This window comes from Salmo salar, chromosome 27, assembly GCF_965601325.2.
Source record: "Salmo salar chromosome 27, fSalSal1, whole genome shotgun sequence".
Taxonomy (NCBI): domain Eukaryota; kingdom Metazoa; phylum Chordata; class Actinopteri; order Salmoniformes; family Salmonidae; genus Salmo; species Salmo salar.
The window spans coordinates 46,345,001-46,365,000 of record NC_138317.1 but is presented as its reverse complement, the minus strand read 5'-3'; the positions used below and the strand labels follow the sequence as shown (position 1 = coordinate 46,365,000).

The 20,000-nt window shown below is 46.5% G+C and overlaps 1 protein-coding gene across 1 annotated transcript in view; it reads right to left on the bottom strand.

Moving 5' to 3' along the window:
• LOC106590891 (angiopoietin-2) overlaps positions 1–20,000 on the bottom strand; it is a 99,711-nt gene that overhangs the window by 73,204 nt on the left and 6,507 nt on the right. The window contains exons 3-4 of the mRNA XM_082970268.1: positions 17,138–17,293; positions 6,405–6,526 (exon numbers count right to left, since the gene is read on the bottom strand). Of these exons, the coding sequence (XP_082826394.1) occupies positions 6,405–6,526; positions 17,138–17,293 (278 nt within the window). The remainder of the gene's footprint in view (positions 1–6,404; positions 6,527–17,137; positions 17,294–20,000) is intronic.

Below are 20,000 nucleotides of genomic sequence, written 5' to 3'. Positions count from 1 at the left end.
GCTCTCAGCCACACAGACTGATACAAACTGCGTCTGACTCAGCCCATCTCTGCTCTGCACCCGCTCTCAGCCACACAGACTGATACAAACTGCGTCTGACTCAGCCCATCTCTGCTCTGCACCCGCTCTCAGCCACACAGACTGATACAAACTGCGTCTGACTCAGCCCATCTCTGCTCTGCACCCGCTCTCAGCCACACAGACTGATACAAACTGCGTCTGACTCAGCCCAGCTCTGCTCTGCACCCGCTCTCAGCCACACAGACTGATACAAACTACGTCTGACTCAGCCCAGCTCTGCTCTGCACCCGCTCTCAGCCACACAGACTGATACAAACTGCGTCTGACTCAGCCCAGCTCTGCTCTGCACCGGCTCTCAGCCACACAGACTGATACAAACTGCATCTGATTCAGCTCAGCTCTGCTCTGCACCCGCTCTCAGCCACACAGACTGATACAAACTGCATCTGATTCAGCTCAGCTCTGCACCCACTCTCAAACATCTTGCCCAAGTCCCAAACGGCACTCTATTCCCTATTTCGCCCTTTGGGTCCTGGTCAAAAGTAGTGAACTATACAGGGAATAGGGTGCCATTTGGCCCTTGTCAAAAGTAGTGCACTATATAGGGAATAGGTTGCATTTTGGGACGTATGTCTTACATCCATCTAACTGCTGTGTTTGTGCCCTTGGACAAACCTGGAGCTCAACTGGAATTGATTTCAATGGCATTTCTCATAATGCTGTTAATCCTAATGACTTCTTGGTGACAGAACACTTGATAATGCTTCACATCCATTCTTCTCCCAGTGTTCCCCAACAATGCCATACTAATAACATTGTGTAAATAGTGTCACGACTAAATAAATGTTTTTTCTCTTAGGGCTTTAACCCACAGGAAATAAAGGAGGTAGCCAATCTCAGAGTGGCATTTCTAACCCCAAGGACACTTGCAGTAAACTCAAATGTTTTGCATGTAATTCCTAGGGGGAAAAAAGCTCTCTCTTTTTCAGGGATAGGGGTGTGACGAGTAGAAGTTCCCAGCAAGACCTCACGCCCCCAAGCATACACGGTAGCCCCAATAGATCCTAATGCGTCATTCTATCAGTAACTACTTCTCTCACAAGCAGACTGTTTATGCCTGTTCTTTTACAGCTACTGGAACTGTCCGGTGTTGTGTCTGTTTGCCCTTCTGAAGATGTACATGATTGTTTTACAGATATCGTGACCAGGTCATTCACATGAAGTGTGTGTGTGTGTGTGTGTGTGTGTGTGTGTGTGTGTGTGTGTGTGTGTGTGTGTGTGTGTGTGTGTGTGTGTGTGTATAGTCAGGGTCAAGAGGTCCAGCTGGGCCAGATGTGGGGCAGCTGTCATGACCTGATCACTCTGTTATCCTCTCTTGGGTAGGGGGCAGTATTTTCACCTCCGGATGAAAAGCGCGACCAAAGTAAACTGCCTGCTACTCAGGCCCAGAAGCTAGGATATGCATATAATTGGTAGATTTGGATAGAAAACACACTAAAGTTTCTAAAACTGTTAAAATAATGTCTGTGAGTATAACGGAACTGATATGGTAGACGAAACCCCGAGGACAAACCATCCAGGAAGTGGAATTATTTTCATGTGGCTGTTTTTCAACTTAATGCCTATAGAGAATCCAATGGGTTAGGTATCAGATTGCAGTTCCAATGGCTTCCACCAGATGTCAACAGTCTTTAGATATGATTTCATGCTTTTATTTTGAGCGCGCTGTTTCTTATTTTTACTTTCTATTGAAAACGGTATTGTCCGGTTGAAATATTATTGATTATAAAGACAATAAACAGCCTGAGGATTAATTATAAACATCGTTTGACATGTTTTGATAAACTTCACCGGTACTTTTAGTATGTATTCTTCTGCCTGCTGTGACCGCCTTGGAGACATTGGATTACTGAACAAAACGCGCCAACAAAATGGAGGTTTTTGGATATAAAGAGGGACTTTATCGAACAAAACAAACATTTACTGTGTAACTGGGAGTCTTGTGAGTGCAACCATATGAAGATCATCAAAGGTAAGTGATTAATTTTAAATCGCTATTTGTGACTTTAGTGACTCCTCTACTTGGCTGGTAAATGTTTGTATGCTTTTCTTACACGGGGCGCTGTTTGTAAAACCTTTTTGAAATCTGACACAGCAGCTGGATTAAAAATAAGTTAATCTTTAAGCCGATGTATAACACTTGTATATTTTATGAATGCTTATTATGTGTATTCCTGTATTTTGAATTTGGCGCTCTGCAATTTTACCGGATGTTGGCCAGGTCCCACATACCCTAGAGAGGTTATTCTACAACACCTGGACTACAGCTGTAATGACCTGATCACTCTGTTATTCTACCCCCTACTATGTCCCAAAAGGAACCCTATTCCCTATACAGTGCACTGCTTTTGACCAGAGGGCTCTATGTAGGGAATAGGGTGCCTGGGCCCTGGTTAAAAGTAGTGCACTATGAAGAGTATCTCATGTCGAGGGGTACTGCAGTGTGGGGGGGGGGGGGGGGGGTCACCAAAATAAAATAGCCAAATCTACAATATTTTCCAAGGTAATAATAATAATTAAAGCACTGATTATTGGGACAGTATTACCAACTTTTTTTTTTTTTTTAGAAAGATCATTTGAAAAATACAACTTTATTGAGAACACCGTCTGTAACCAACAGTCACATGTAGAAGTCATACCCGGATTCCTTTAGAAGTAATAGCTTTGATTGATTGAGCTTGCCAGTTGCAACGACACCAATAGGTAAAACCCATCAGCATAAACCCTGCCTACAGTTAACCCAACATGAAGGATCAAAGTATATGAACAGTTTCAGAAAGTATTAGAACCCAGGTTTGGCAGGTAGACATGTTGTTTCTTTCACACATACTGCCTTTCTCTGAGGGAGTGGTGGATAGGGCCCTCTGAGGGAGTGGTGGATAGGGCCCTCTGAGGGAGTGGTGGATAGGGCCCTCTGAGGGAGTGGTGGATAGGGCCCTCTGAGGGAGTGGTGGATAGGGCCCTCTGAGGGAGTGGTGGATAGGGCCCCCTGAGGGAGTGGTGGATAGGGCCCTCTGAGGGAGTGGTGGATAGGGCCCTCTGAGGGAGTGGTGGATAGGGCCCTCTGAGGGAGTGGTGGATAGGGCCCCCTGAGGGAGTGGTGGATAGGGCCCTCTGAGGGAGTGGTGGATAGGGCCCTCTGAGGGAGTGGTGGATAGGGCCCTCTGAGGGAGTGGTGGATAGGGCCCTCTGAGGGAGTGGTGGATAGGGCCCTCTGAGGGAGTGGTGGATAGGGCCCTCTGAGGGAGTGGTGGATAGGGTCCCCTGAGGGAGTGGTGGATAGGGCCCTCTGAGGGAGTGGTGGATAGGGCCCTCTGAGGGTGTAGTGGATAGGGCCCTCTGAGGGAGTGGTGGATAGGGCCCTCTGAGGGAGTGGTGGATAGGGCCCTCTGAGGGAGTGGTGGATAGGGCCCTCTGAGGGAGTGGTGGATAGGGCCCTCTGAGGGAGTGGTGGATAGGGCCCTCTGAGGGTGTAGTGGATAGGGCCCTCTGAGGGAGTGGTGGATAGGGCCCTCTGAGGGAGTGGTGGATAGGGCCCTCTGAGGGAGTGGTGGATAGGGCCCTCTGAGGGAGTGGTGGATAGGGCCCTCTGAGGGAGTGGTGGATAGGGCCCTCTGAGGGAGTGGTGGATAGGGCCCTCTGAGGGTGTAGTGGATAGGGCCCTCTGAGGGTGTAGTGGATAGGGCCCTCTGAGGGAGTGGTGGATAGGGCCCTCTGAGGGAGTGGTGGATAGGGCCCTCTGAGGGAGTGGTGGATAGGGCCCTCTGAGGGAGTGGTGGATAGGGCCCTCTGAGGGAGTGGTGGGTAGGGCCCTCTGAGGGAGTGGTGGTTAGGCCCTCTGAGGGCGTGGAGTGGTGGATAGGGCCCTCTGAGGGAGTGGTGGATAGGGCCCTCTGAGGGAGTGGTGGATAGGGCCCTCTGAGGGAGTGGTGGATAGGGCCCTCTGAGGGAGTGGTGGATAGGGCCCTCTGAGGGAGTGGTGGATAGGGCCCTCTGAGGGAGTGGTGGATAGGGCCCTCTGAGGGAGTGGTGGATAGGGCCCTCTGAGGGACTGGTGGATAGGGCCCTCTGAGGGAGTGGTGGATAGGGCCCTCTGAGGGAGTGGTGGATAGGGCCCTCTGAGGGAGTGGTGGATAGGGCCCTCTGAGGGAGTGGTGGATAGGGCCCTCTGAGGGAGTGGTGGATAGGGCCCTCTGAGGGAGTGGTGGATAGGGCCCTCTGAGGGAGTGGTGGATAGGGCCCTCTGAGGGAGTGGTGGATAGGGCCCTCTGAGGGAGTGGTGGATAGGGCCCTCTGAGGGAGTGGTGGATAGGGCCCTCTGAGGGAGTGGTGGATAGGGCCCTCTGAGGGAGTGGTGGATAGGGCCCTCTGAGGGAGTGGTGGATAGGGCCCTCTGAGGGAGTGGTGGATAGGGCCCTCTGAGGGAGTGGTGGATAGGGCCCTCTGAGGGACTGGTGGATAGGGCCCTCTGAGGGAGTGGTGGATAGGGCCCTCTGAGGGAGTGGTGGATAGGGCCCTCTGAGGGACTGGTGGATAGGGCCCTCTGAGGGAGTGGTGGATAGGGCCCTCTGAGGGAGTGGTGGATAGGGCCCTCTGAGGGAGTGGTGGATAGGGCCCTCTGAGGGAGTGGTGGATAGGGCCCTCTGAGGGACTGGTGGATAGGGCCCTCTGAGGCACTGGTGGATAGGGCCCTCTGAGGGAGTGGTGGATAGGGCCCTCTGAGGGAGTGGTGGATAGGGCCCTCTGAGGGAGTGGTGGATAGGGCCCTCTGAGGGAGTGGTGGATAGGACCCTCTGAGGGAGTGGTGGATAGGACCCTCTGAGGGACTGGTGGATAGGGCCCTCTGAGGGACTGGTGGATAGGGCCCTCTGAGGGAGTGGTGGATAGGGCCCTCTGAGGGAGTGGTGGATAGGGCCCTCTGAGGGAGTGGTGGATAGGGCCCTCTGAGGGAGTGGTGGATAGGGCCCTCTGAGGGAGTGGTGGATAGGGCCCTCTGAGGGAGTGGTGGATAGGGCCCTCTGAGGGACTGGTGGATAGGGCCCTCTGAGGGAGTGGTGGATAGGGCCCTCTGAGGGAGTGGTGGATAGGGCCCTCTGAGGGAGTGGTGGATAGGGCCCTCTGAGGGAGTGGTGGATAGGGCCCTCTGAGGGTGTGGTGGTTAGGGCCCACTGAGGGAGTGGTGGATAGGGCCCTCTGAGGGAGTGGTGGATAGGGCCCTCTGAGGGAGTGGTGGATAGGGCCCTCTGAGGGAGTGGTGGATAGGGCCCTCTGAGGGACTGGTGGATAGGGCCCTCTGAGGGAGTGGTGGATAGGGCCCTCTGAGGGACTGGTGGATAGGGTCCCCTGAGGGAGTGGTGGATAGGGCCCTCTGAGGGACTGGTGGATAGGGCCCTCTGAGGGAGTGGTGGATAGGGCCCTCTGAGGGAGTGGTGGATAGGGCCCTCTGAGGGAGTGGTGGATAGGGCCCTCTGAGGGACTGGTGGATAGGGCCCTCTGAGGGACTGGTGGATAGGGCCCTCTGAGGGACTGGTGGATAGGGCCCTCTGAGGGAGTGGTGGATAGGGCCCTCTGAGGGAGTGGTGGATAGGGCCCTCTGAGGGAGTGGTGGATAGGGCCCTCTGAGGGACTGGTGGATAGGGCCCTCTGAGGGAGTGGTGGATAGGACCCTCTGAGGGAGTGGTGGATAGGACCCTCTGAGGGACTGGTGGATAGGGCCCTCTGAGGGACTGGTGGATAGGGCCCTCTGAGGGACTGGTGGATAGGGCCCTCTGAGGGAGTGGTGGATAGGGCCCTCTGAGGGAGTGGTGGATAGGGCCCTCTGAGGGAGTGGTGGATAGGGCCCTCTGAGGGAGTGGTGGATAGGGCCCTCTGAGGGAGTGGTGGATAGGGCCCTCTGAGGGAGTGGTGGATAGGGCCCTCTGAGGGAGTGGTGGATAGGGCCCTCTGAGGGAGTGGTGGATAGGGCCCTCTGAGGGAGTGGTGGATAGGGCCCTCTGAGGGTGTAGTGGATAGGGCCCTCTGAGGGAGTGGTGGATAGGGCCCTCTGAGGGTGTAGTGGATAGGGCCCTCTGAGGGAGTGGTGGATAGGGCCCTCTGAGGGAGTGGTGGATAGGGCCCTCTGAGGGAGTGGTGGATAGGGCCCTCTGAGGGAGTGGTGGATAGGGCCCTCTGAGGGAGTGGTGGATAGGGCCCTCTGAGGGAGTGGTGGATAGGGCCCTCTGAGGGAGTGGTGGATAGGGCCCTCTGAGGGACTGGTGGATAGGGCCCTCTGAGGGAGTGGTGGATAGGGCCCTCTGAGGACGTGGTGGATAGGGCTGCTGTACCTGCTTTTATCGTTGAGTCTTGAGATCTCCTGATTCTGCTGGAGGATGTGTTTCTCTAGACGGTCAGTGAACAGAGAATACTCTAACAGCTGAATCTCCATTCTACTGGTCTGGTTCAGCACCTACGGAGGGAGGGAGGGAGGGAGGGAGGGAGGGAGGGAGGGAGGAGGGAGGGAGGGAGGGAGGGGAGGGAGGGGAGGGAGGAGGGACACAAAGTTAGGTAACAGTTAAAAAATAAGAGTTATTTATTTAACTGACAAAGACCGTTAAAATCAAGATGCTGTTAAGGATCTCATTCTGATCACCAAGACACCTTGATTAAATGACTTCCTTAGAGATTATTGAGTAAAAGGGCATTTTCTTTCCTAAGGCTCCACACATCAGAAACAGCTAGATAAACAGGGAAGGGCCCCTGTTATACAACGTCAAATATGAGTTATCAAAGTTTGACAATTGCAATCTGGCCTACAATCTTATCATATTTTAGCAGCTAGACTGATAACCAACCAGTTAAAATATTTGGACATCACAGATCCAGAGAGAGAGAGAGAGAGAGAGAGAGAGAGAGAGAGAGGCCTGATAGAAGAACTGTGATAATACCATAACAAATCATCCTGTAATAACAGCACTACGGCACAACTAAGGACCATCTGTGTTATGGCTCCGCGTTGGGATGTTTTAACTGGCTGATGGTCAGTCACCTAATTCAACTCAGCATGTCAATCAAAGTGTTTACGCTGAAAGACAACAGATCTCAGAGCGGTGGTCAACCCTTGGTCACCAGCCCTTGTCTTGGAGTGGCACAGGATATCCTTCTATTAAAAAGAAACCAGGGACAAGTAGCCTAATCAATAAAATCACACCAGGGACAACTAGCCTAATCAATAAATCACACCAGGGACAACTAGCCTAATCAATAAAATCACACCAGGGACTACTAGCCTAATCAATAAATCACACCAGGGACAACTAGCCTAACCAATAAATCACACCAGGGACAACTAGCCTAATCAATAAAATCACACCAGGGACAACTAGCCTAATCAATAAAATCACACCAGGGACAACTAGCCTAATCCATAAATCACACCAGGGACAACTAGCCTAATCCATAAATCACACCATGGACAACTAGCATGATCAATAAGTCACACCTGGGACAACTAGCCTAATCAATTAATCACAACAGGGACTACTAGGACTACTAGCCTAATCAATGAATCACACCAGGGACAACTCACCTAATCAATAAATCACACCATGGACAACTAGCCTAATCAATTAATCACACCATGGACAACTAGCCTAATCAATAAATCACACCAGGGACAACTAGCCTAATCAATAAATCACACCATGGACAACTAGCCTAATCAATAAATCACACCATGGACAACTAGCCTAATCAATAAATCACACCAGGGACAACTATCCTAATCAATAAATCACACCAGGGACAACTAGCCTAATCAATAAATCACAACAGGGACTACTAGGACTACTAGCCTAATCAATGAATCACACCAGGGACAACTTGCCTAATCAATAAATCACACCATGGACAACTAGCCTAATCAATTAATCACACCATGGACTACTAGCCTAATCAATAAATCACTCCATGGACAACTAGCCTAATCAATAAATCACAACAGGGACAACTAGCCTAATCAATAAATCACACCAGGGACAACTAGCCTAATCAATAAATCACAACAGGGACTACTAGGACTACTAGCCTAATCAATGAATCACACCAGGGACAACTTTCCTAATCAATAAATCACACCATGGACAACTAGCCTAATCAATTAATCACACCATGGACTACTAGCCTAATCAATAAATCACTCCATGGACAACTAGCCTAATCAATAAATCACAACAGGGACTACTAGGACTACTAGCCTAATCAATTAATCACACCAGGGACAACTCACCTAATCAATGAATCACACCAGGGACTACTAGCCTAATCAATTAATCATACAATGGACAGCTAGCCTAATCAATAAATCACACCTTGGTCTGCTCTAAGACACCTGAGACACCTTGATCTGCTCTAAGACACCTGTCATGACATTGGCCTGTGGGTAAGGTTTATGACCCCCCCCATAAATACCTTTCTCCCTTCCCCTCTCTTTCTGACCCTACTGAAGGACTTGAATAGCCTGTGTTAAATATAGAGAGTCTGGGAACATCAAACAAATGGGGAAAAGGAACCATATTTTGGTAATAAAACCAGTTGGAAATATGCTTGGGAACGTAATGACTATGGATGTCAGTTCGGTTGTCATCTGAGACATTATGACTGATGACAAGACGACATAAACTGTACCTGGGAAAGTATACACCCTCTAGTTATCAGAGTCACATGGAATTGTTATGCAATTGAAATGTTTGATATTGAAATTGTTTGTTAGGAGATTAAATGTAATTTTAGCTTCCAAATGAGAGAATTGGGTTTTCATAAGGAAAGTGCCCTGCTTGATCAGTGGCCCACCCCTGTGAAGAGACAGGGGTTATAAACGATGAAACACATCCTTCCCCCTCTCCACTATATAAGCCTTTGACGAAAAGATAACCAATGTTCCAGTACGTGAGGTCTGCAGCCTCTACGTTAGAAGGACACACGTCAAGTACAGAACTAAGCCAACCTCAGCGTGAGCTTTGGTGGCGAATGGTATGAACTTTGAGCTTATTCACTACAGAAGTGATACTTCCTAGCCGTTGAGTTAGCAGTGGCCGCTGTAGACGTGGGCTAGGAAAGGACGGACGACGGATGCAGTCTAGCAACCAGACGAAGATACCACCACGTATCCACTTTACCACCATTGACATTCTTCCGAGGACAGGAAGATCTGTTGGCCAACACGGCCAGGATCTACGACTAATATACGGAAGCGCAGCTCAGAGTAAATATTTATTGCATTTTCCTTTTCCAAATGGGCGGTAATTTAGTAATGCATAAGATAATGTATTTACGATAGCATAGCTGCTGTTTCTATGTTCCTAAGTCTTCCCGCTCTTTCATTCAAGCCCAACCCCCTTTCCTTTGTGTAACCAGCCATCATACAGGTTCCGTCCACCATGACGTTTTCTGTATGACATCATTTTATTCTGTGTATATGTAATTCTGTGTGATTAGTTTAGGTATTTAGTAAATAAATAATTAAACCCAATTTGGTATTGCTGATTCAACTTGTTAGCCAGGGTTCGTGAAGATAGCCAAGAATTTACAACTTTCATTATGAGACTGAAAATAAGATAAGGGTTAATATTGACTGCTATCGATGTAAAGTATTACCAAGTATTTTAAGAGTTTATTCGGAAGATAACGGCTCTATAAACGTTCTTCCGTGGTGCCCCGACTTTCTAGTTAATTACAGTTACATGATTAGCTTAATCAGGTAATATTAATTACAGAGAAAGGATTTTATAGGTTAGCATGTCATATCACTTAATCCGGCATAGCCAAACACACGACACACCTGAGACACCTTGGTCTGCTCTGAAACACCTGGGACACCTTGGTCTGCTCTGAAACACCTGGGACACCTTGGTCTGCTCTGAAACACCTGGGACACCTTGGTCTGCTCTGAGACACCTGGGACACCTTGGTCTGTTCTGAGACACCTTGGTCTGCTCTGAGACACCTTGGACACCTTGGTCTGTTCTAGAACACCTGAGACACCTTGGTCTGCTCTAAGACACCTGAGACACCTTAGTCTGTTCTAGAACACCTGGGACAAGTAGCCTAATCAATAAAATCACACCAGGGACAACTAGCCTAATCAATAAATCACACCAGGGACAACTAGCCTAATCAATAAAATCACACCAGGGACTACTAGCCTAATCAATAAATCACACCAGGGACAACTAGCCTAACCAATAAATCACACCAGGGACAACTAGCCTAATCAATAAAATCACACCAGGGACAACTAGCCTAATCAATAAAATCACACCAGGGACAACTAGCCTAATCCATAAATCACACCAGGGACAACTAGCCTAATCCATAAATCACACCATGGACAACTAGCATGATCAATAAGTCACACCTGGGACAACTAGCCTAATCAATTAATCACAACAGGGACTACTAGGACTACTAGCCTAATCAATGAATCACACCAGGGACAACTCACCTAATCAATAAATCACACCATGGACAACTAGCCTAATCAATTAATCACACCATGGACAACTAGCCTAATCAATAAATCACACCAGGGACAACTAGCCTAATCAATAAATCACACCATGGACAACTAGCCTAATCAATAAATCACACCATGGACAACTAGCCTAATCAATAAATCACACCAGGGACAACTATCCTAATCAATAAATCACACCAGGGACAACTAGCCTAATCAATAAATCACAACAGGGACTACTAGGACTACTAGCCTAATCAATGAATCACACCAGGGACAACTTGCCTAATCAATAAATCACACCATGGACAACTAGCCTAATCAATTAATCACACCATGGACTACTAGCCTAATCAATAAATCACTCCATGGACAACTAGCCTAATCAATAAATCACAACAGGGACTACTAGGACTACTAGCCTAATCAATTAATCACACCAGGGACAACTCACCTAATCAATGAATCACACCAGGGACTACTAGCCTAATCAATTAATCATACAATGGACAGCTAGCCTAATCAATAAATCACACCTTGGTCTGCTCTAAGACACCTGAGACACCTTGATCTGCTCTAAGACACCTGTCATGACATTGGCCTGTGGGTAAGGTTTATGACCCCCCCCATAAATACCTTTCTCCCTTCCCCTCTCTTTCTGACCCTACTGAAGGACTTGAATAGCCTGTGTTAAATATAGAGAGTCTGGGAACATCAAACAAATGGGGAAAAGGAACCATATTTTGGTAATAAAACCAGTTGGAAATATGCTTGGGAACGTAATGAGTATGGATGTCAGTTCGGTTGTCATCTGAGACATTATGACTGATGACAAGACGACATAAACTGTACCTGGGAAAGTATACACCCTCTAGTTATCAGAGTCACATGGAATTGTTATGCAATTGAAATGTTTGATATTGAAATTGTTTGTTAGGAGATTAAATGTAATTTTAGCTTCCAAATGAGAGAATTGGGTTTTCATAAGGAAAGTGCCCTGCTTGATCAGTGGCCCACCCCTGTGAAGAGACAGGGGTTATAAACGATGAAACACATCCTTCCCCCTCTCCACTATATAAGCCTTTGACGAAAAGATAACCAATGTTCCAGTACGTGAGGTCTGCAGCCTCTACGTTAGAAGGACACACGTCAAGTACAGAACTAAGCCAACCTCAGCGTGAGCTTTGGTGGCGAATGGTATGAACTTTGAGCTTATTCACTACAGAAGTGATACTTCCTAGCCGTTGAGTTAGCAGTGGCCGCTGTAGACGTGGGCTAGGAAAGGACGGACGACGGATGCAGTCTAGCAACCAGACGAAGATACCACCACGTATCCACTTTACCACCATTGACATTCTTCCGAGGACAGGAAGATCTGTTGGCCAACACGGCCAGGATCTACGACTAATATACGGAAGCGCAGCTCAGAGTAAATATTTATTGCATTTTCCTTTTCCAAATGGGCGGTAATTTAGTAATGCATAAGATAATGTATTTACGATAGCATAGCTGCTGTTTCTATGTTCCTAAGTCTTCCCGCTCTTTCATTCAAGCCCAACCCCCTTTCCTTTGTGTAACCAGCCATCATACAGGTTCCGTCCACCAGGACGTTTTCTGTATGACATCATTTTATTCTGTGTATATGTAATTCTGTGTGATTAGTTTAGGTATTTAGTAAATAAATAATTAAACCCAATTTGGTATTGCTGATTCAACTTGTTAGCCAGGGTTCGTGAAGATAGCCAAGAATTTACAACTTTCATTATGAGACTGAAAATAAGATAAGGGTTAATATTGACTGCTATCGATGTAAAGTATTACCAAGTATTTTAAGAGTTTATTCGGAAGATAACGGCTCTATAAACGTTCTTCCGTGGTGCCCCGACTTTCTAGTTAATTACAGTTACATGATTAGCTTAATCAGGTAATATTAATTACAGAGAAAGGATTTTATAGGTTAGCATGTCATATCACTTAATCCGGCATAGCCAAACACACGACACAACTGAGACACCTTGGTCTGCTCTGAAACACCTGGGACACCTTGGTCTGCTCTGAAACACCTGGGACACCTTGGTCTGCTCTGAAACACCTGGGACACCTTGGTCTGCTCTGAGACACCTGGGACACCTTGGTCTGTTCTGAGACACCTTGGTCTGCTCTGAGACACCTTGGACACCTTGGTCTGTTCTAGAACACCTGAGACACCTTGGTCTGCTCTAAGACACCTGAGACACCTTAGTCTGTTCTAGAACACCTGGGACAAGTAGCCTAATCAATAAAATCACACCAGGGACAACTAGCCTAATCAATAAATCACACCAGGGACAACTAGCCTAATCAATAAAATCACACCAGGGACTACTAGCCTAATCAATAAATCACACCAGGGACAACTAGCCTAACCAATCAATCACACCAGGGACAACTAGCCTAATCAATAAAATCACACCAGGGACAACTAGCCTAATCAATAAAATCACACCAGGGACAACTAGCCTAATCCATAAATCACACCAGGGACAACTAGCCTAATCCATAAATCACACCATGGACAACTAGCATGATCAATAAGTCACACCTGGGACAACTAGCCTAATCAATTAATCACAACAGGGACTACTAGGACTACTAGCCTAATCAATGAATCACACCAGGGACAACTCACCTAATCAATAAATCACACCATGGACAACTAGCCTAATCAATTAATCACACCATGGACAACTAGCCTAATCAATAAATCACACCAGGGACAACTAGCCTAATCAATAAATCACACCATGGACAACTAGCCTAATCAATAAATCACACCATGGACAACTAGCCTAATCAATAAATCACACCAGGGACAACTATCCTAATCAATAAATCACACCAGGGACAACTAGCCTAATCAATAAATCACAACAGGGACTACTAGGACTACTAGCCTAATCAATGAATCACACCAGGGACAACTTGCCTAATCAATAAATCACACCATGGACAACTAGCCTAATCAATTAATCACACCATGGACTACTAGCCTAATCAATAAATCACTCCATGGACAACTAGCCTAATCAATAAATCACAACAGGGACAACTAGCCTAATCAATAAATCACACCAGGGACAACTAGCCTAATCAATAAATCACAACAGGGACTACTAGGACTACTAGCCTAATCAATGAATCACACCAGGGACAACTTTCCTAATCAATAAATCACACCATGGACAACTAGCCTAATCAATTAATCACACCATGGACTACTAGCCTAATCAATAAATCACTCCATGGACAACTAGCCTAATCAATAAATCACAACAGGGACTACTAGGACTACTAGCCTAATCAATTAATCACACCAGGGACAACTCACCTAATCAATGAATCACACCAGGGACTACTAGCCTAATCAATTAATCATACAATGGACAGCTAGCCTAATCAATAAATCACACCTTGGTCTGCTCTAAGACACCTGAGACACCTTGATCTGCTCTAAGACACCTGTCATGACATTGGCCTGTGGGTAAGGTTTATGACCCCCCCCATAAATACCTTTCTCCCTTCCCCTCTCTTTCTGACCCTACTGAAGGACTTGAATAGCCTGTGTTAAATATAGAGAGTCTGGGAACATCAAACAAATGGGGAAAAGGAACCATATTTTGGTAATAAAACCAGTTGGAAATATGCTTGGGAACGTAATGAGTATGGATGTCAGTTCGGTTGTCATCTGAGACATTATGACTGATGACAAGACGACATAAACTGTACCTGGGAAAGTATACACCCTCTAGTTATCAGAGTCACATGGAATTGTTATGCAATTGAAATGTTTGATATTGAAATTGTTTGTTAGGAGATTAAATGTAATTTTAGCTTCCAAATGAGAGAATTGGGTTTTCATAAGGAAAGTGCCCTGCTTGATCAGTGGCCCACCCCTGTGAAGAGACAGGGGTTATAAACGATGAAACACATCCTTCCCCCTCTCCACTATATAAGCCTTTGACGAAAAGATAACCAATGTTCCAGTACGTGAGGTCTGCAGCCTCTACGTTAGAAGGACACACGTCAAGTACAGAACTAAGCCAACCTCAGCGTGAGCTTTGGTGGCGAATGGTATGAACTTTGAGCTTATTCACTACAGAAGTGATACTTCCTAGCCGTTGAGTTAGCAGTGGCCGCTGTAGACGTGGGCTAGGAAAGGACGGACGACGGATGCAGTCTAGCAACCAGACGAAGATACCACCACGTATCCACTTTACCACCATTGACATTCTTCCGAGGACAGGAAGATCTGTTGGCCAACACGGCCAGGATCTACGACTAATATACGGAAGCGCAGCTCAGAGTAAATATTTATTGCATTTTCCTTTTCCAAATGGGCGGTAATTTAGTAATGCATAAGATAATGTATTTACGATAGCATAGCTGCTGTTTCTATGTTCCTAAGTCTTCCCGCTCTTTCATTCAAGCCCAACCCCCTTTCCTTTGTGTAACCAGCCATCATACAGGTTCCGTCCACCAGGACGTTTTCTGTATGACATCATTTTATTCTGTGTATATGTAATTCTGTGTGATTAGTTTAGGTATTTAGTAAATAAATAATTAAACCCAATTTGGTATTGCTGATTCAACTTGTTAGCCAGGGTTCGTGAAGATAGCCAAGAATTTACAACTTTCATTATGAGACTGAAAATAAGATAAGGGTTAATATTGACTGCTATCGATGTAAAGTATTACCAAGTATTTTAAGAGTTTATTCGGAAGATAACGGCTCTATAAACGTTCTTCCGTGGTGCCCCGACTTTCTAGTTAATTACAGTTACATGATTAGCTTAATCAGGTAATATTAATTACAGAGAAAGGATTTTATAGGTTAGCATGTCATATCACTTAATCCGGCATAGCCAAACACACGACACACCTGAGACACCTTGGTCTGCTCTGAAACACCTGGGACACCTTGGTCTGCTCTGAAACACCTGGGACACCTTGGTCTGCTCTGAAACACCTGGGACACCTTGGTCTGCTTTGAGACACCTGGGACACCTTGGTCTGCTCTGAGACACCTGGGACACCTTGGTCTGCTCTGAAACACCTGGGACACCTTGGTCTGCTTTGAGACACCTGGGACACCTTGGTCTGTTCTGAGACACCTTGGTCTGCTCTGAGACACCTTGGACACCTTGGTCTGTTCTAGAACACCTGAGACACCTTGGTCTGCTCTAAGACACCTGAGACACCTTAGTCTGTTCTAGAACACCTGGGACACCTTAGTCTGTTCTAGAACACCTGGGACACCTTGGTCTGTTCTAGAACACCTGGGAGACCTTGGTCTGTTCTAGAACACCTGAGACACCTTGGTCTGCTCTAAGACACCTGAGACACCTTAGTCTGTTCTAGAACACCTGAGACACCTTGGTCTGTTCTAGAACACCTGGGAGACCTTGGTCTTCTCTAAAACACATGGGACAACTTATTAACTACCGTAAATTCCGGACTATAAGCCGCAACTTTTTCCCAGGCTTTGAACATCGCGGCTTAAACAATGACGCGGCTAATATATGGATTTTTCCCGCTTTCAATTTTTTTTCCAAAAAAAACACATTCTGTGACGTGCTCAGTTTTTTGGCGGCATGAAGGTTTCATTAGACCAGTGAAATTGCCGAACGGGTTAAGGTCAAACAACTTTTTTGTTTAAATCGAGCGCTCTCAAACTTCCCATCATTCTGATTACGGTAGTCATTTGTCACCCTCATCATGGCAAAGACACGGAGAAATGCATATGATGCAGCTTTCAAGTTGAAGGCGATTGATCTGGCTGTTGGAAAAGGAAATAGAGCTGCTGCACGGGAGCTTGGTCTTAATGAGTCGATGATAAGACGTTGGAAACAGCAGCGTGAGGAATTGACTCAGTGCAAAAAGACAACTAAAGCTTACTGCTAATTTTTTATTTTTTGTTACAAGCCGTGTTTCGTTAAAGCCTATTTATTTTTGTTCCAAGCCGTGTTTCGTTAAAGCCTATTTATTTTTGTTACAAGCCGTGTTTCGTTAAAGCCTGTGTAAAGTTCATTTGTTTCAATGTACCGGTAGGCACCTGCGGCTTATAGACATGTGCGGCTTATTTATGTTCAAAATAATGTATTTTCTTTAAATCAGTGGGTGCGGCTTATATTCAGGTGCGCTTACTAGTCCGGAAATTACGGTAATCAAAACATTGAAAGTTGAATCATGTGATTTGTTGCAGGGCTGAACCGAAACCCTGCCAATACCTGTAATTATTTCCAACCGTAGACCTCTGAATAATCAGTTCCCATCATATTTTTATCTTACCTTTATGTAACTAGGCAAGTCAGTTAAGAACAAATTCTTATTTTCAATGACAGCCTAGGAACAGTGGGTTAACTGCCTTGTTCAGGGGCAGTACAACAGATTTGTACCTTGTGAGCTCGGGGGTTCGATCTTGCAACCTTTCGGTTACTAGTCCATCACTCTAACCACTAGGTTAATGCTGATCTACATATGGAAGAGGTTAGAGGTAGTGTTCAGATCTGGTCCACCTGATTGGCTTACCTTGGTCTCCACATCTGTCAGTTTGCGGGTCTGCTCAGCTGATTGGCTGAGAAGGTTGGTCCCGATCTCCAACATGGCCGCCGTCTGGGTGTGAACAGCGTTCCTCTTCATCTCCTCCATCCCAGAACGCAGGTTCTCCTGGATGGACCTCTCCAGCTGGAATACAGGGAAAACAAGGAATATGGACAGGAGAGAGGGAGATAAACAGGGAATATGGACAGGAGAGAGAGATATACAGGGAATACCAGGAATATGGTCAGGAGAGAGAGAGATATAGGGAATACCAGGAATATGGACAGGAGAGAGAGAGATATACAGGGAATATGGACAGGAGAGAGAGATATACAGGGAATACCAGGAATATGGACAGGAGAGAGAGATATACAGGGAATACCAGGAATATGGTCAGGAGAGAGAGAGATATAGGGAATACCAGGAATATGGACAGGAGAGAGAGAGATATACAGGGAATATGGACAGGAGAGAGAGATATACAGGGAATACCAGGAATATGGACAGGAGAGAGAGATATACAGGGAATACCAGGAATATGGACAGGAGAGAGATATATACAGGGAATACCAGGAATATGGTCAGGAGAGAGGGAGACATACAGGGAATACCAGGAATATGGACAGGAGAGAGAGATATACAGGGAATATGGACAGGAGAGAGGGAGATATACAGGGAATATGGACAGGAGAGAGAGATATACAGGGAATACCAGGAATATGGACAGGAGAGAGATATATATACAGGGAATACCAGGAATATGGTCTGGAGAGAGATATACAGGGAATATGGACAGGAGAGAGAGAGATATACAGGGAATACCAGGAATATGGTCTGGAGAGAGATATACAGGGAATATGGACAGGAGAGAGAGAGATATACAGGGAATACCAGGAATATGGTCAGGAGAGAGATATATATACAGGGAATACCAGGAATATGGTCTGGAGAGAGATATACAGGGAATATGGACAGGAGAGAGAGAGATATACAGGGAATACCAGGAATATGGACAGGAGAGAGGGAGACATACAGGGAATACCAGGAATATGGACAGGAGAGAGAGATATACAGGGAATACCAGGAATATGGTCAGGAGAGAGAGATATACAGGGAATATGGACAGGAGAGAGAGATATACAGGGAATATGGACAGGAGAGGGAGATATACAGGGAATACCAGGAATATGGACAGGAGAGGGAGATATACAGGGAATATGGTCTGGAGAGGGAGATATACAGGGAATATGGTCTGGAGAGAGAGATATACAGGGAATATGGACAGGAGAGAGAGAGATATACAGGGAAGACAGAAGCCTGATAGGAGACAGGTTGGTTGTCACAGTGCCTTATAACTAAATATCTGGAATGGGTTATGAATTAGATTGGACATCGAAATGCGTGCACTCTCCATCATAGAGCATTCACGTTGCTGCACTGGTATTCAAGGTGTGCACTTACACAAGTGTTTAGGAAAGGATGGACTTTAATGTCCACAGGGATAGTTGTATTACACACGCAGCACTGCTGTACATAAAAGAGACGGATCTTTTCGTACTACTTTATATGTCAGTGGAGAAGTAACTCTGTTTTGATGGACATGGGAATCTCTATACAGACCAGACAGGGAGGTATTCAGAGGCTCTATACAGACCAGACAGGGAGGTATTCAGAGGCTCTATACAGACCAGACAGGGAGGTATTCAGAGGCTCTATACAGACCAGACAGGGAGGTATTCAGAGACTCTATACAGACCAGACAGGGAGGTATTCAGAGGCTCTATACAGACCAGACAGGGAGGTATTCAGAGGCTCTATACAGACCAGACAGGGAGGTATTCAGAGCTTATATACAGACCAGACAGGGAGGTATTCAGAGTCTCTATACAGACCAGACAGGGAGGTATTCAGAGGCTCTATACAGACCAGACAGGGAGGTATTCAGAGGCTTTATTAAGACCAGACAGGGAGGTATTCAGAAGCTCTATACAGACCAGACAGGGAGGTATTCAGAGGCTCTATACAGACCAGACAGGGAGGTATTCAGAGGCTTTATTAAGACCAGACAGGGAGGTATTCAGAAGCTCTATACAGACCAGACAGGGAGGTATTCAGAGTCTCTATACAGACCAGACAGGGAGGTATTCAGAGGCTCTATACAGACCAGACAGGGAGGTATTCAGAGGCTCTATACAGACCAGACAGGGAGGTATTCAGAGGCTCTATTAAGACCAGACAGGGAGGTATTCAGAAGCTCTATACAGACCAGACAGGGAGGTATTCAAAGGCTCTATACAGACCAGACAGGGAGGTATTCAGAGGCTCTATTAAGACCAGACAGGGAGGTATTCAGAAGCTCTATACAGACCAGACAGGGAGGTATTCAGAGGCTCTATACAGACCAGACAGGGAGGTATTCAGAGACTCTATACAGACCAGACAGGTAGGTATTCAGAGACTCTATACAGACCAGACAGGGAGGTATTCAGAGGCTCTATACAGACCAGACAGGGAGGTATTCAGAGGCTCTATACAGACCAGACAGGGAGGTATTCAGAGGCTCTATACAGACCAGACAGGGAGGTATTCAGAGTCTCTATACAGACCAGACAGGGAGGTATTCAGAGTCTCTATACAGACCAGACAGGGAGGTATTCAGAGTCTATATACAGATCAGACAGGGAGGTATTCAGAGTCTATATACAGACCAGACAGGGAGGGATTCAGAGTCTCTATACAGACCAGACAGGGAGGTATTCAAAGTCTCTATACAGACCAGACAGGGAGGTATTTAGAGACTCTATACAGACCAGACAGGGAGGTATTTAGAGTCTATATACAGACCAGACAG